At 35.2% G+C, this 15,767-nt stretch overlaps 3 protein-coding genes across 3 annotated transcripts; 1 reads left to right on the forward strand and 2 right to left on the reverse strand.

Annotated features, from left to right (window-relative positions):
* Positions 1-1,327: 1,327 nt before the first annotated feature.
* Positions 1,328-5,347, reverse strand: LOC130724604 (shaggy-related protein kinase eta). Its single transcript, XM_057575877.1, has 12 exons — positions 5,168-5,347; positions 4,431-4,523; positions 4,278-4,337; positions 3,931-4,203; positions 3,776-3,850; positions 3,610-3,666; positions 2,987-3,127; positions 2,815-2,865; positions 2,636-2,731; positions 2,468-2,551; positions 2,284-2,385; positions 1,328-1,903 (listed from the first exon to the last, which is right to left on the reverse strand). The coding sequence occupies exons 1-12, from the start codon at positions 5,180-5,182 to the stop codon at positions 1,808-1,810; spliced, it is 1,143 nt and encodes a 380-aa protein (XP_057431860.1). The 5' UTR covers positions 5,183-5,347; the 3' UTR covers positions 1,328-1,807.
* Positions 5,348-7,126: 1,779 nt separating this feature from the next.
* LOC130724601 (O-fucosyltransferase 8) lies at positions 7,127-11,007 on the forward strand. The gene is made up of 10 exons (XM_057575871.1): positions 7,127-7,653; positions 7,975-8,061; positions 8,180-8,279; positions 8,452-8,522; positions 8,943-9,031; positions 9,206-9,326; positions 9,408-9,551; positions 9,630-9,958; positions 10,073-10,316; positions 10,550-11,007. Exons 1-10 carry the CDS (start codon positions 7,378-7,380, stop codon positions 10,856-10,858), a joined length of 1,770 nt encoding a protein of 589 aa, XP_057431854.1. The 5' UTR covers positions 7,127-7,377; the 3' UTR covers positions 10,859-11,007.
* Positions 11,008-11,018: 11 nt separating this feature from the next.
* On the reverse strand, positions 11,019-15,067 carry LOC130724602 (nucleobase-ascorbate transporter 2). Its single transcript, XM_057575873.1, has 13 exons — positions 14,701-15,067; positions 14,478-14,575; positions 14,003-14,179; positions 13,641-13,741; positions 13,469-13,544; positions 13,301-13,360; positions 12,895-13,079; positions 12,619-12,715; positions 12,387-12,532; positions 12,214-12,305; positions 12,036-12,113; positions 11,778-11,938; positions 11,019-11,388 (listed from the first exon to the last, which is right to left on the reverse strand). Exons 1-13 carry the CDS (start codon positions 14,789-14,791, stop codon positions 11,176-11,178), a joined length of 1,575 nt encoding a protein of 524 aa, XP_057431856.1. The 5' UTR covers positions 14,792-15,067; the 3' UTR covers positions 11,019-11,175.
* Positions 15,068-15,767: the final 700 nt, after the last annotated feature.

The following is a 15,767-nucleotide window of genomic DNA, read 5'->3' on the forward strand; positions in this document are numbered from 1 at the left end:
AAGAAAATATCCGCAAAAAACATTCTCGCACTCAAGTTAGCTAAAGTATGGAGCTTATCGAGTCGCTTGAACGGTATAAAAGGTTTGCTCTAAAGTGTAAGTGAAACAAAACTTATCACAACAACTATGCATAACTCTAATTGTAAGATTAAAAGCATGTTTAGGAATCACTTTACTATTTATTTTAGGGGTATTCATGAGATGATTTGCTTGTCTTTCACTCGGTCCTGAATATTTACTAAGTGTTGAACTTGAACTCATTTCTAAACCCGAAGAAACCCAATGAAGTGACCCACAAAAGAACAAACCCGGGTTGACCCGAAAGACAAATTAAATATCGATTTCAAATCTCATTAATTAATTATGAATACTTCTCATATGTAAAAAAGTCGGATTTTCTATCATATTATTATTATTATAAACTACTGTAAAAGAAACCACACAATTATTAAATAATTTGTATTGAATTTTGCATGAGATAAGATTTTAGGCTACTAGTTAATGAGATATATTTCTACTACAATATTTTACAAAGGAGACACATATCAAGCTGCTTAAGCCTTGAAGCTTTATCACATGAAATAAAAAATCTTGGTATGATGTTAAATTAGGAAAATTCTAATCAAATATGCACAGTTTTGCATATGCAAAGTCATGTTATGAAGATAATGGGTAAGTAGAGATGTTCGTCGGATAAGTAGAGTTATTTTTTCACCCGACTCTAAATATTTAATCAGACCAGCTTTTAAACCCAAACCAACTCGTAGAGTTATTTTTTCACCCGACTCTAAATATTTAATAACACCAGCTTTTAAACCCAAACGAACTCAGAGTTATTTTTTCACCCGACTCTAAATATTTAATAACACCAGCTTTTAAACCCAAACGAACTCAGAGTTATTTTTTCACCCGACTCTAAATATTTAATCAGACCAGCTTTTAAACCCAAATCAACTCACACCTGCCTTTTACGCGAAGCAATCCAATGACATGTGAGTTTAGTGCACATGGGCTAGGACGTATTAACGGACCGGGACAAGTCCTCTACACCTTTAATTGATTCTTCTAAAAACAATAATTGTTAAAAAAAAGATTAGCAAACATGCACTTAATCTTATATTTGGAATCTATTTTGAGGAAAATCGTCGATAAATAACATCTAGCGAAAGAAGTTAATCCATACATATAAGTAACCTCTCTTGCAATTTTTTAATGTAATTGTGACACCAGATAAGGATTAACAGATTAAATGACGAGCATCAAAGTAAAGCTAAAATTCAAGAATTCAACTATAATAAAATGAAGGGTAGAATAACAGAAAGCAGCATTAAAGAGAAACAGATAGCACATTACATTTGGAAAGGGAAGTAACTTAACAAGTTGCAAATCCGGCAAATATATTAACATAGAGTGAGGAAACCAAACCCAACAACCGACAACATATCCCACCATCAAAACTCCAAGACCCCATCCTGTATGTGTGGACCCTCCATCCAGCTAAGGGTTTAGTTTTCCCCCTCACAGATGCATGTTTTCTCTGACCAATTCAGGTCAACTATACTATTACTATGACGTTGTAGTTTACAATTAAACATGGAAGGGAAAGACTATTTTCCAGGGAAATAAAGATCCAACAGAAGGGGCGAACCAAGAGGTGTATACACATATACTGAAGGATCAATTGCAGCCATCCAGCACTCTGATTCTCAGTGTGCATGTTCACTGGCCATGCCACAGAACATGATAACTTAGACAAAAATAATGGTGCCATTTTTGCTTTAGTTTACGCTATGCCATTTGCTTATCATTAAGATGCTGGCACATGAACAAATTGTAGTCCTATTTGCCGCTTCACATGGTCAGGTATCAATTTGTTAACAAGCTCTGGAGATGCTCCGGATATCTGTCAAGGTAAAGTCACAATATAGTTGCCCATCATTTTTGTTTAACTAGGATGTTAATCGGATCAGGAAATGATAACATAGTGCATTGCTTTGTGAGCATACGACTCAATGAAATAGACACACAAAAGAAAAAATACATACAAAACCAGAGTGTATCTTGTGAATACACGGGTCAAAAGAAAGAATCACTTGCTAGTGGAAATTCAGACTACCAGACAAATCTAAAGCTTAGAAAATGGAATGAGTATATATGGAATGTTTTCAAACTTCTAATTTTGTCAATCTTTTGCCAAATAGTGAGTACTTAGTATCAATTTTGTCACACATAGATTACCGCTAGAGCCCAAGTTTATCCACCAAAGATGTTTTAAGTACTTACTTCTTGTTTGAAGTTGAATAGAGGGGGAAGTGGACGACCATTTGGCAGACGAGCATTGGGTTCTCGGAGTTCATCAAAGAAAGGATGTGCACATGCTTCAAGCTGCATAACAAAAAAAAAGTTATTATTACATTGCTATGCTGGTTTTTAGATAGAAAAAGAGAGACCAGCTAACCACACTCACCGCAGTACACCGAAGACTTGGAGAGTATTGCAAAAGCCGGGAAGCAAGATCAATAGCTTCTGGAGGCATCTTTTTGTGAAAGATCTATACAATTTTGAAGTGTTAGAAAGTCTACAAAATCTTCATCATCTGAAAAAACCTACAGTAAATGAGATAAAAATTGCAGACCTTGTGCCATGGGTGTGCTTTAATTTGTGGAAACCTGAAGTCATTGTAATTAGGATTCATACAGCGTACTTCCTCCCGAGTGGGTGTTCCAAGGACCTGAAATACACAAATTTATAGATGACTGACTTTGTTACAAGCATGATCTAGAAACATTTGATAAATGCTGACACCAATCACACCTTTATAATATGCACGAGCTGGTCCACTGCATTTTCTCCAGGGAATAATGGCTGCAAAGTTCAAATGCTTAAATTATGTCAGACGACATGTTTGTGGCAAATAATTGAAAGAATACTTGCATCATTTTGCAGTAAATGATCATGATGATGAAACTAAAACAATGACACAAACCTGGCCCAAAAGCAGCTCAGCAAGGACACAGCCAGCAGACCAAATATCAATTGAAGTAGAATACTCGGTGGCACCAAATATAAGTTCTGGAGCTCGATAGAAACGTGAACATATGTATGATATGTTAGCTTCACCCTTAACCTGAACAGACAAAATCCAAGGTTACTACAAGAAACATTCCATTGGGGAAAAAGAGAAATCAATTTATTAGGGGAACCATGATCATGGAAACTGTAAGAGTCTTTGCTACAAGTTAGTCATTTAGATGCATGCGGAACATGACAACCCTCAGAAAGAACCAATATACACTGGTTTCCACAAAAAGGTCAAAACCATCTCAAAATACTCAATTTAGCAAAAATACACACACAAGAAAAGAAAAAATAAAAAGACAGATCCACAGCTTGCAGCTGAGCAGAGCAAGATACTAGCATATGAAACTACTATCAAACACAGCATAATAACTGTACCCTCTTCGTCCACACTGTCAAACGTTGAGGAAATTGGTAGATTATTGGTTGACATTCTAGATAAGTTACTATGTAGCTAATATTAAAAACATTGTTAAGCACAAAACAGGAAAAAACTAAGCATGTTAAAGTAAAATGAGGAGGTCAACGTACTAGCATTTTTGCACTTCCAAAATCACATAGCTTAACTTGGTGTGTAAGAGGATCAACCTGGAGAATGCACAGAATGAAATCAGATCCAGAAATAAGTACTACTTTTAACAAGAATTTTGACTTATAATGTATAAGTACTGCTTTCAGCAAGAATATATAAACGAACCAATATATTTTGAGGCTTCAAATCTCTGTGGCAAACTCCAGGAACAGTGTGGATATACGCCAATCCCCTGAAAATCTGTATGCCCACCAAGAAATATTATCAGGGAGTGAGAAGATAAATCAGAAGTTTTTGAATCACCAGAAAGTGAGGCATACCTGGTACATATAAAGCTTCACATAGATGATAGGCATTCTTTGATTAGCATTACTGTAGTGCTTGATGACCCTATACATGGATTCTGGAACATATTCCATCACTAAATTCAGAAAAAGTTCATCTGTACTTGTAGTGGAAAAGAAACAATGCTTCAGAGAGACAACATTTGGATGATCCATCACACGCATCAGCTGCAGTTCACGATTCTTATATCTTCGGTCTTGTAAAACCTTCTTAATGGCGACCGCCTCTCCAGATTCCAAGCATTTTGCCTGAGAGGATAAACAATCAGCATGTCGCAAAATTGGCGGAGACAGCAACAACTATGAATCTAGTATTAGCATACCTGGAAAACAATTCCAAATGATCCAGTTCCCACAACCCGTTCTGCCATGTAACTAATAGTCTACAAGAATCATTGTACAAGAAATCAAACTTGCTACCCAGGATAAATATCAAATAGAATTTTGAACAACTAGGCAAATAATTCAAAACATACCTGTTTGGGCTCCCCATTTTTGCCTCCAATTGTTGTAGATATGATGTGACCAGTTAGGGAATCATTCCCATTGATAACAGAAGTAGACATCTCCTGTTAAGAATTGCAATATTTATTACTTATGACAAAGTATAATGAATATTATAGACAAGGTATAAGCAATATAATGATGATTGCATAAATCTGGTGACGGAACTCAGCTGCTAAAAAAATTAAAGACAAGGTGCTAAGTACAAAATAACAAGCAAAAGATCATAAGTTCAAAACAAATCCTTGTGAATCCAAAACCAAAATCATAAGGACCATGATCTGATTGTAGCACAAGTGGTACAAACAAACAAATCTTCAATATGACCCAGCTCAGAACTTCTCTCAAGCAAAAAAAACTTGAAATGAAACTTCACTGAAAACCATAGATCAACACGAAAACAAGCTAATCGGTCATCTGGGTAAGCTCAAATACCAGATTTATAGCAAGGGAATGAAACTTCACCCAATAACAAACCCTACCCTTCCCTTTAACAGCTAACAAAGGAAACAAAAAGGAATAGAGAAACAAAATTGACACATCACAGATCAGTTTAGCTTCAAATACAGCAAAATTTACAACATAATTTCAACTCTCCATTCATGGATCTCTCTCACTCTCTCTCAGGTTTATCAGCAAAAAAACAATCAGAAAATCAACAAAAATCTATAAAAAAAAAAAAAGGTAAATGATTTTCCCGGGAAAGTACCTTATCCTCAGCCATGGAGGACGAGAGAGAGAGAGAGAGAAGAAGAAGAGGAAGAAGCTAAGGAAGGGTGAAGAAGAAGAAGAAGAAGAGAATGGAGAAAGAGAAGATGTGAAGGAAATGGAGAAGGAAGAGGACCCAGCAAGAGAAAGACAAGTCCATGTGATTCCAGCTCTCCTTTCTTTTCTTTTCTTTTCTGTCTTGTCTTTTTTATTTTATTTTTATTTTTAATTAATTGGACTTTTTCTCATTTTTGTTGACTAGCTTTGCAGATTAGGAACACTTTGCTGTTAATCACAATCATTAGCTGTGCTTAATTAACAATTATCTAATCAAAGCTAATCATATTTCACGTTTTTTCCTTAACTATTTTAGTTTGTGTTTATATTTTAGTCAAGTAAATGTGCATTAAACCCTATATGTCAAAATTGTATATTCTTCAATTTATGTTAAATTTAATATGCTAAATTTTAATTTTTTATTAGTATTCTTAAACGAGTTTAATTTTGATGCACCGACTGTGTAAATTTTTTTTACACCGTCAACCAATCAGATTTCACGGACGTGTCATGTCAATTAATGAAATTAAATAAAAAGAGATATTTTCTCACATCCTTAAAATCTGATTGATTAACGGTGTAAAAAAACTTTACACCATCGGTACATTAAACTTTTTCTCAAAACCTGTAATGACGTTGACGATAACTCTAACATCAAACATATCAATCAAATATTATTAATGTTAAAAATATAATATAAAATAGTCAATTTGGGCTAATAAAACTCGCTACAAATTCTCGATTTAACTTGGAGTAGTTAAAACCAAAACTAAGTATTTGCTTTTTTTATTCATTGGAAAACAAAATTTGGTCTATCCTCACATAAACAGAACTAAAAAGTATCAAATTCAGATATTCATTTAAAAAAAAAAACTATATTCAGATATTCCAAGCAAAGAATTTGGTCTTAACTTAGTAGATGAACCAGCTCATGTTGTCTTAATATACATATGCGAGTTTGATTATATTATTGGTGAAATTTTAACTTGGGGTTGCAATTAATTAACCCTGAAGAAGAGACTTTACTGTCACAAGCAATTTTATAGCGTGTATAGTAGGATAATTCATTGAGCTTTACCTCTCACTCCACCGCTGTAACACCTATGAGCCACCATGAAGTCACAACCTTCAAGCCACACCTCGCTTAGTTCATTAGTTGAATTGATGATTAAATTTAGTGATTGGGTTAGTTGATTAGTTCATTACTGATGGAGAAAATATTAAGACAATAAATTATAATATCATTTAGGACTCATTAAACACATGAGCATAATCTAAGACAAGCACTTAGACGATCCCTAATCCCAACATTTCCCTAAACACAAAGGTAAGAGTCAAGAAAATCCCGACTAAAGATGAAAATCGAATCTCGCTACATTTACAAGGACCAAATGATTTTAAACCAAAAACTAAACTACTCTGAACATATATTATAAGAGAAAATATTATTTTATTACTACAAAATATATTCAAATATAGAATTGTATCATTTAAATTTTAATAATTTTCCTCAAAAAAATAAATATAAAAACATTATAGTGCAAGGGTTTATAACAATTGTACAAAGACTCACCAAATCAGACAGTGAACTTAAACGTTGAAAGGAAAACAATTCTGAATATATATTAACGAAAAAAATAAGAAAAGTTGGTTCAAATGTTGTTACTCTTTTGATTCTCGAAGATGGATTTGAAAACCCAGGAAGCAGTACCTGTCATCTGTTATGTTTGGTGGGTGGGAAGTTGTTGTTTGGATGATTCTTGTTCCACAAGGTAAGTTCCCAGTGCATGGTTGAGTTTTCATCTTTCGCTTAAACTTCACTCATTCATCAACTTTCTTAGTTGCATATCCACATCACCTACTTCTTCGCTTCACTTGGAATTCATACAGGAAAGCTCTATTCTTTAGTCTAATTCCTCACTGCCACCAAACTTGAATTCAAATGGATTAATTGGTTCTTTTGTTTTGGAAGCCATAAGAGTCAGAAACACACTAAGAAAACAAACTTTTTTCAGTTTTCTGGAGTTCGTCCTTGTTTTAGTGGCCATTTTCTATCTTTCAGGCCATATATCATTCATTTATTCATCTTCATATGGATAGTAGTGGATGAGGCCAGTATGAATAGTTTGAGCTTCATTGATAGATGATGATATAATGGGGAAACAAGCAATCTTAGGAATGAAAGATTACAAGTTAGGGGTTGGTTTCCGTTGGCATTCGAAGACCTTGTTGCTTCATGGGCTGAAAAATGATTCCTCAAAGTACAATTCTGTTAGGGGGTTCTATGTTGGGAAAAGGCACATCAGGATCATTGGTGTCATGTTTGGATTGTTGTGTTGCCTTCTCCTTCTTGATTCTCTTGTCATTTCCTTTTTTGAGTTTGCTAATCTTCAACCAAGTACAGACTCAAATAATTCAAGTTTGTCTCAGGTACCAAACCTTACTACTCCTTTTAGAAAAGACTATTGTGAACAGCTTCCTTCGAAAATAGTAGTCTAGCTTAATCTGATTCAAAGTCTCAAACAGAGTTTTCTGCACTTTCCTCTTCTGCCTGTGGGAGCTGTAAACTAGAATTCTAAATTTTGGATGTGATATTTGTGAATGTTCTAACATATATTTTCTTAAGCTAGGGGTGCATATTTCAAGTAAAGGATTTCAGTTTTACCTAGTACATCTAAAATTCATGTGATATCTTTTGTTAATACTTGCTAATTGGTACCACATAACTGACACGAATTTTTCAATGAAAAGGGTAGAGATTGCTACACCAACAAGAAACAATCGCCTGTATACATGTATGGTCGGCTTCTAAACTTCGCTTCCAGTGCTCTCGCACAGGTTTGGACTTTGGACCAAGTTTACATATGGATGCATGTTTTGGAACATTAGTTAGATAGTTTAATATATTTTAAGTTCATTTCAGTCTAATCTGATTATTGCGCTTTTGTTACTACAGAGGGAGTTCAAGCAGGAGTCATCCCACTTATGGGTGGAACCATTTAGACAAGCATCTTCATGGAAACCTTGCGCAGAAAGAAAAGTTCAGACCAATCCGGGTATATGAGTTTTCTCATGCACTTACTGGTGTTATAAACATGACATGAATAAAATATTTACAATATGTATTCATTTCTTACATCATCATGCAGAATAATATGGAGTTTATTGTGTTTTGAGTTATTATTTGCCTAATATACTAGTCATTAATTTGTTTACAACCTGTGACAGGGAAGTCTGTGAAAAGTAATGGCTACATCTTAGTCAGTGCAAATGGTGGTCTTAATCAACAACGAGTTGCTGTAAGTGTTGGCTTTTAATTTATATCATTTCCATTAGAAGACTACAAATACAAAGAAGTCTACTGTTCTATTTTCATTACTATTCTCATTCAACATTCAACAAATTTAATTGTGTAAAATGAATGAGACTAAGTAAACAAATTGAGGGCACCCACATATTGCAAAGGAAGGTTTTTCCTGCATTGACTTTCAGTTGTGGAATAAGGAAGTCTTGGATCTTAAGCAACAAATTGGGTCTCGGACTCATTCTTGTCTGCCTTTCAAGATAATAGATATCAAGCATGTAATTAATTCTTTTACACATGATCCTTGTCCAATGATATCTTTTACCATTTCTTTTGACATGTTTTTGTTATCTCCATCAATGGAAATGATGAGACTACTTCAACCTCTATCCTTTCTTTTGACATTCTTATACAGATTTGCAATGCTGTTGCCGTGGCATCTCTTCTTAATGCAACTCTAGTTATCCCAAAATTTCTTTACAGTAACGTCTGGAAGGATCCCAGGTATAATACGTTTATTGCTAAAATAAAGACTAAAAAAGATGATTAGTAATGTGTTGTAACTTTTTGACGGATTCTTAGCAGTTGTGTTTTGTATTTTTCCTTCATTGAAAAGCATGTGATTTTATTTGAATGAATCAAACTGTTTATGTAAATGTTTAATTGAAAAAAATGCAGCCAGTTTGGTGACATATACCAGGAGGAGTATTTCATCAATACCCTGAAGGATGATATCAGTATTGAGAAGGAACTTCCACCTTATATGAAATCTCTGGATCCAGAAGCAATTGGTAGCCAGGTTCATTATCTTTCATCTAAGGCACTTGATAAGACAATTTGCACTTATCATGACAATGTGAGTAAAGACCTCGCGTTTTAGATTACAGATGCAGATCTCGCGAAGGAGGCCACAGCTGATGACTATATTAAAACTGTGCTCCCTCTTCTTCTGAGAAATGGAATAGCTCACTTCCTTGGATATGGAAATCGACTTGGTTTTGATCCACTTCCTCCTGATATTCAGGTCATAAAATTACCTCTGTTTGTCTTGTTTTGAATATGTTGACTAGGACGCATTTATATATGTTTGACATAATGGCAGAGGTTAAGATGCAAATGCAACTTCCATGCTTTGAAGTTCGCACCAAAAATTCAACAAGCTGGCTCGCTGTTGATCAAAAGGATTAGAAAACACAGTGCTCCGCGAAGCATGTTAGACACTCAGTTGCTGGGGAAATTCATCCACAACAAGGAAGATCATGCAGCTGCAGAGGGATCAACAAAGTATCTTGCTTTGCACTTAAGATTTGAAATAGATATGGTGGCCTATTCCTTATGTGAATTTGGAGGTGGGGAAAGCGAGAGAAAGGAACTTCAAACCTACAGAGAAAGACATTTTCCTCTGTTTTTAGAGCGCTTGAAAAATTCAAAGTATGTGTGTATCTAGTTTCTACCATGTGCTTTTCAATTTCAACATAAAGTTTTCAAAATAAGCATCCCTGCAACTTGTTTAACATTCTTGTGGCTTGTGGTATTGATTGTCAGTATCACTATTTCTCCAATGGATTTGAGAAAAAGGGGAAGATGCCCATTGACACCAGAAGAAGCAGCACTTGTTCTAGCTGGTCTTGGTTTCAAAAGTGGAACTTACATTTACTTGGCTGGTTCTCATGTTTATGGGGGAAACTCAAGAATGGAGCCCTTCACTAGACTATATCCCAATGTGGTTACAAAGGAAAACTTGCTTACACCCAATGAGCTTGCACCTTTCAGAAACTTTTCATCTCAGGTAATTAGGTATTAGCCATGTTCTTTTTAACAATAATGACATAAATAACAAACCTTTCTCATTCAATTCCCGTTCAAATCTTACTTCAATTTTTCTATAATCAATTATGACACCGAAAAACCTAGAATTGATTCTAGCTTCAATGATTTTGGTCTGATAAACGAAGTTTATATAATTTCCACATTGCTTTCTAAATTACAATTCCAAACAATGTAAACTTGATGTCAATGCAGCTAGCTGCTTTGGATCTTATAGCTTGTGCAAGTGCTGATGTATTCGCCATGACTGACTCTGGTAGCCAACTTTCATCATTGGTATCTGGATTCAGAACCTACTATGGCGGCGGTCATGCTCCTACCTTGCGGCCTAACAAGACAAGGCTAGCTACAATTTTGACAGAGAACGGCACAATAGGATGGAATGGTTTTGAATTTAGAGTAAAGAAGATGATTCTGGAAGGTCAGAAGGCTGACATGAGAAGCTATGGCAGAAGTATTTATAGAAATCCTAGGAGTCCTGAGTGCATGTGCAAATACCATTAGCTAGTGCCTAATGATTGATTTAGCAACCTCAACACTTGTTACATTACATGCTTTTTTAACCTTAAAATTTTAATAATGCTTCAATTTGTGTTTTAAGATAATTTATGCAGTGAGTAACCTTGACTTAATATATAACGCTTTTTTTAAGGCCACGAAGAAGTCTATCTCAAACTCATGATCATTTTCCTCATAAAAAATTCACTAATATGATACAAAATTATCACTATTCACTCTCACACATGAGAAGTTAATCCTTATCTGGAAATGATACTTTTCCACTATAACATCATTCTTTTTATGATATATAACTTTCTTAATTAAGATGGAGGGAAAAACCGATGGAGGTTGAAAGGGAGGGTGTAGAACTCTTCATTCCGGCTATCTCCATTGAATGTTCTAAACTTGGCCCACCATGGCATTCCCCTGTCTTTGGCACTATCCTTGTAATCAAGAGTGTTGTCCAAGAACACAGCAGCAATGAATGCAACAGTTGAGGACGAGAAGAAGATGGTATTAAGGAAATCATTGAACTGAAAACATCAATAGAAAAATAATAATTAGCATCATCCTCCTTAAATTGAATTATATGCTTTTAGATTGCATAAAGTGTAAACCATCACAAATGGAAGCAGAAGATGCATAGCTGTTCTGAAACTTTCTAACGATTGTCATGACACAAATGATACACATGAAGAATTAACCATATTTTGGCATAGTTAGTAGTATCCAATGGTTTGATCTTATTACTTCATAAATTGGGGGTATCCTACAGTTTTTCTCCAATTTTTTTGGTTGAAATACCTGTGATACTTAGACATTATAATTTTTAAATCTAACTATGGGCCGGCATGTGTACTTGAGTCTACTGTCCAAATAATTGAAATATATTATAAAAATATAGATAAAACAACAAACTCACCCATCCAGCACTTGTATGAGTAGGACCATGAAGGGCCTTGGAAGTGTATTCTCTGAAGTACTCAGGAATAGAAAAACCTAAGAAAAGGGAAACACCAGTAATAAAGAGGTTCCTCAATGAGTTCATGTTAGTGAACTGCAAAAATGATAGTCCCACAGAAGCTGCAAAACAGAAGGATTGATCCTCATAAGAAAAGGAAGAAAAAAGATGGATTGATAAAATCAAAGATGAAATTGTGAGTGATAATGATATACTCACCCACAAGGCCAAATAGGACACAGTATGCAGCAGCAAAAACGGGGAAGGGTATTGATGCAAATAAAGCTCCAAATTTTCCTGCACAAAAGATGTGAAGAATTGTGCCTTGTAGGTGAAAATCATGAAAGGAAGTTAATTTAGTTAGGATTGATATACACCATCATGGTTTGCCACTTACCAAACATTGAGAAGAAAATCATAAAGCCAGCTGAAATTTGAATGACCCTTCGACTTCCAACACGAGTGCTTCCTAGAAGCCCCACATTCTCCCTGTCATCATGGTTCTATAATACTCAATTTGTATCCCATGAAAAGGAAAACTATGAACAGTGGTTGAAGAATAGCACTTACACTGAAACTGATGAACCAGTCAGAGTTCCAAAAAGACCATTAAGCAAGATTCCAATTCCCTGCCAGCCAATACCGCGGCTCAGAACATGAGGAGGAGGTGGTGTTGCACTTGCAAGTCGAGACGCAGCTTTGTATGCCCCAGTTGACTGTCATAATTGTGTTTTATGTTTTTTAACGTGAACTCAAAAATAGATTTGAATTTCAATTAGGGCCATTATCGTAAGTATGATACCTCAATTAAGGAGACTAAAACAGCAGCCATCATGGCAAAAGCATGACCAGCATCAAATGTGGGAGCACCCCATTCAAGAGGGTATGGGATCCTTATCCTGAGGGTGAAATGTTCAAGAGTCATTAGCAATAGCTTAACAAGCTCATTGATACTTTCATATAAGCAAGTTTTCTAAATAAAAAATTAATGAAGTCCACCACAGTAAGTGCTACTTATGTGTTGTGTATGTCAAAAACATAAAAAAAGGACAATTTAAGAGATGCTTTTTGTACAAACCATGGAGCAGAAGAGATGAGGTTGGCCCTGTCTGTTCTGCAATTATATTGGGTTAATTCAGGCCTGTGTTTGTATGCTCCACTTGCAGTTAAGAGATGTGCATATGCCCATATCATTGTGGTTGATATAAGAAGCGCAAATCGCTCTAATATTGGTAGTTGTTTTACTTGAAATTTTTTCAAGTACTGCATACACCAAATATGGTAACACAATTATGTATCTTTAATACAGCAAATAGTTGCTCTATAAGCTTTCAAAATCAAAGCCATTTTACTTAAGATTGCTTCTGTGAAAGGACTGCATTGGATTAAAGTGAAGCATCAAAAGTTCACGTAATATGAAATATTCACTCCCTTTTTGGTATTTATGAGCTTACTTAACACATTAAAGTGAATTTGATTAGTACCTGCGAGAAGGCTATAAACATAATTAACATTGGAATTCCAATTTCAACGCAATGCCCAACCTGAAAAATGAACAATAATGCTACATATGAGGCAGGAAGTGGTGAATTGAAGCTTTTTAACTTAGATGTTCAGATCACTTGGGTTATGGATATGGGAGTTAGTTATACCACAGGGAACCCTCGGTCAAATAACCCAAAACCAGCTAATGCAATTACTGGAACCATTCCAAGTGGGCTGAAAAACCTGACAGAAAGACAAAAAGAAGAAAACTGTAATTATTTTAAGCTTCATTATGCCAAAAGAATGTCCATGCCTTTCGCATAGAATAGAAGAGCTTACCTAGAACAAATGGCCCATGCTTGACTAAATCCCAAAATAATTTGTAAACTCGATGCTACTATCATTGCACCTTGAACTGCTCTCATGGTCTTCAGAAATCTCTGGAGATTAATGGAAGAGCCTTTGTTTAGTCTCAAAAATAAATTTTGATGCTTAAACTTAGGTTATAACTATTTTTCACTGAATACATGGCAAGTAAAATGGACAATTAACAATTTCAAGATAATATGTGTACATAACAGTTTATCTAGAAGGATTAGATGTAATTCTACAATGATTTGGACCTTATTAGTGGCTTAACTATTAATGCTGGTTATAGAAATGTACTAACTACAAACCATATATTAGAGAAATGTACTAACCAAATGTGAGTCCTCGATTGTTGCCAATGAGGAATCATGAATTATGGAGATGATGGGGACCATGAATGCATAAGAGCCACCTATCACTGTTGGTAACCGGGTTCCAAAGAGTGTCTGCAGGAGTGTATTAATTCCTTCAACAAAAAGCAGTGTCTGCACCACCCTCACTTTATCATCCTGAACAACATGTGAAACATCAATTCTCTATGTAGGAGTAGGACAATGCAAAATAAAACCATGAGGAAATTTCATTTTCAGGATCAAGAATGTCGGCCCATTCAGCTCATTTTAGCATATGATATGACAAAACCAAGTACATTAAACAAACAAAAAATCCTCTAAAGCCTAAGGGTAAAACAAAAAACTGCTCAAATCCTCCTCCATAGAGATTTGGCAATATCAAAGAGTTTCAGCATAATATGAACAAATTGAACTACTGAAGAAGCAAAAAGACTTGAACTTTGGAATGACTTACATCACTTCCACCCATCAGAGGCACAAGAAATGAAGGAATCATCACTGCAGTTCCCAAGGCCAAAATGTAATGCTGGAAACCCAGAGCTATTGACTCCACTGTTAACAGTTCAAAACAGAGTTATCACCCAAAATGAGCTTAAAGAAAAACCAAGCAAGTTCAACCTGTCAATGAAACTGAAAATGCAGTTTCTGCGGAAGGGTTAAAGGAAAACTAAGCATACCCCATGAAGGGTTTGAATCTATACAGTACTCCAAGCCTTGAAGTTGATCCATTGGTGGGTGGCTTATCTCCTCTGGTTTTGGAGCTGCCATGGTCTCTGCCACACTCTGCAACTCTCTGCTCTTGCTTCCAAAATCCAAATGCTATGAAGGATAAGAAAGAAGGAGCTAGAGAGAAAGGTTGATGGAATCTTTGGAAGGAGCGCCAAAGGAAATGTTAGTCAAAGTGTGAAGGTGAAAAAGGAGAAAGGAAAGACCAATAGAATGATGGAAAAGAGAGAGAATGCACTGTTTGTTTGATGAGACACTAGTAACTAAGAAATGCGGTGTGTGAGAACAGAGCAACTGAGGAGAAAGTAACTAAACACAATCTATAATCTAGTTGCTTTTCCTTTTAGCTTTTGATTTATATATGGCATTAACTTCTCCATATTCCCCAAATGGCCCTTGAGGAACTTCCAAAGTTCTGAACTGAATGTTTTATTACAGTTGCTTTCTGCAGAACTGAGTTTGCAAGTGCACTGATCCTAAGGACATTATTAAAAATAAGCAAGGGTAAAAAAGGACATTGAGTAAAGAAAAGGCAAGGGTACAAACTATGTGAGGGTTGACTGTTAGTTACATTGCTGCATCATACCAAAATCATGAATAGTTTCTCCTCATATAGCATACTTTTTTTATTAAAATGCATTATGCTTGTTATTCAATAACAACTTTAACATGTTTATCTTTATTTGTGGGTTTGGACTTTCATTGAACTCAACGTATATTAATGTTGAAATCAATGTGTTAAATTCAGTTTTTTCGATTCGTGTTAAACTCTACGTGACATATTCTAGTTTCTTCGTTATATCATGAGATATGTGAAATTATGTTTGCGTTGACTCTAACGCTAAAATAAACATACACTTTATTTTCCTCACATTACGTTTATCTTTCTTTCTAAGTCTTTTTTTCTTATCATATTATTACTCATTATATCACTTGTTATATCACTCAATTGTAAAACGTCTCCATCTCTTTTCTTTATTAGAACATTAAGACGCCTTATCTCTTGGCAATTATAACT

This window comes from Lotus japonicus, chromosome 6, assembly GCF_012489685.1.
Source record: "Lotus japonicus ecotype B-129 chromosome 6, LjGifu_v1.2".
Taxonomy (NCBI): domain Eukaryota; kingdom Viridiplantae; phylum Streptophyta; class Magnoliopsida; order Fabales; family Fabaceae; genus Lotus; species Lotus japonicus.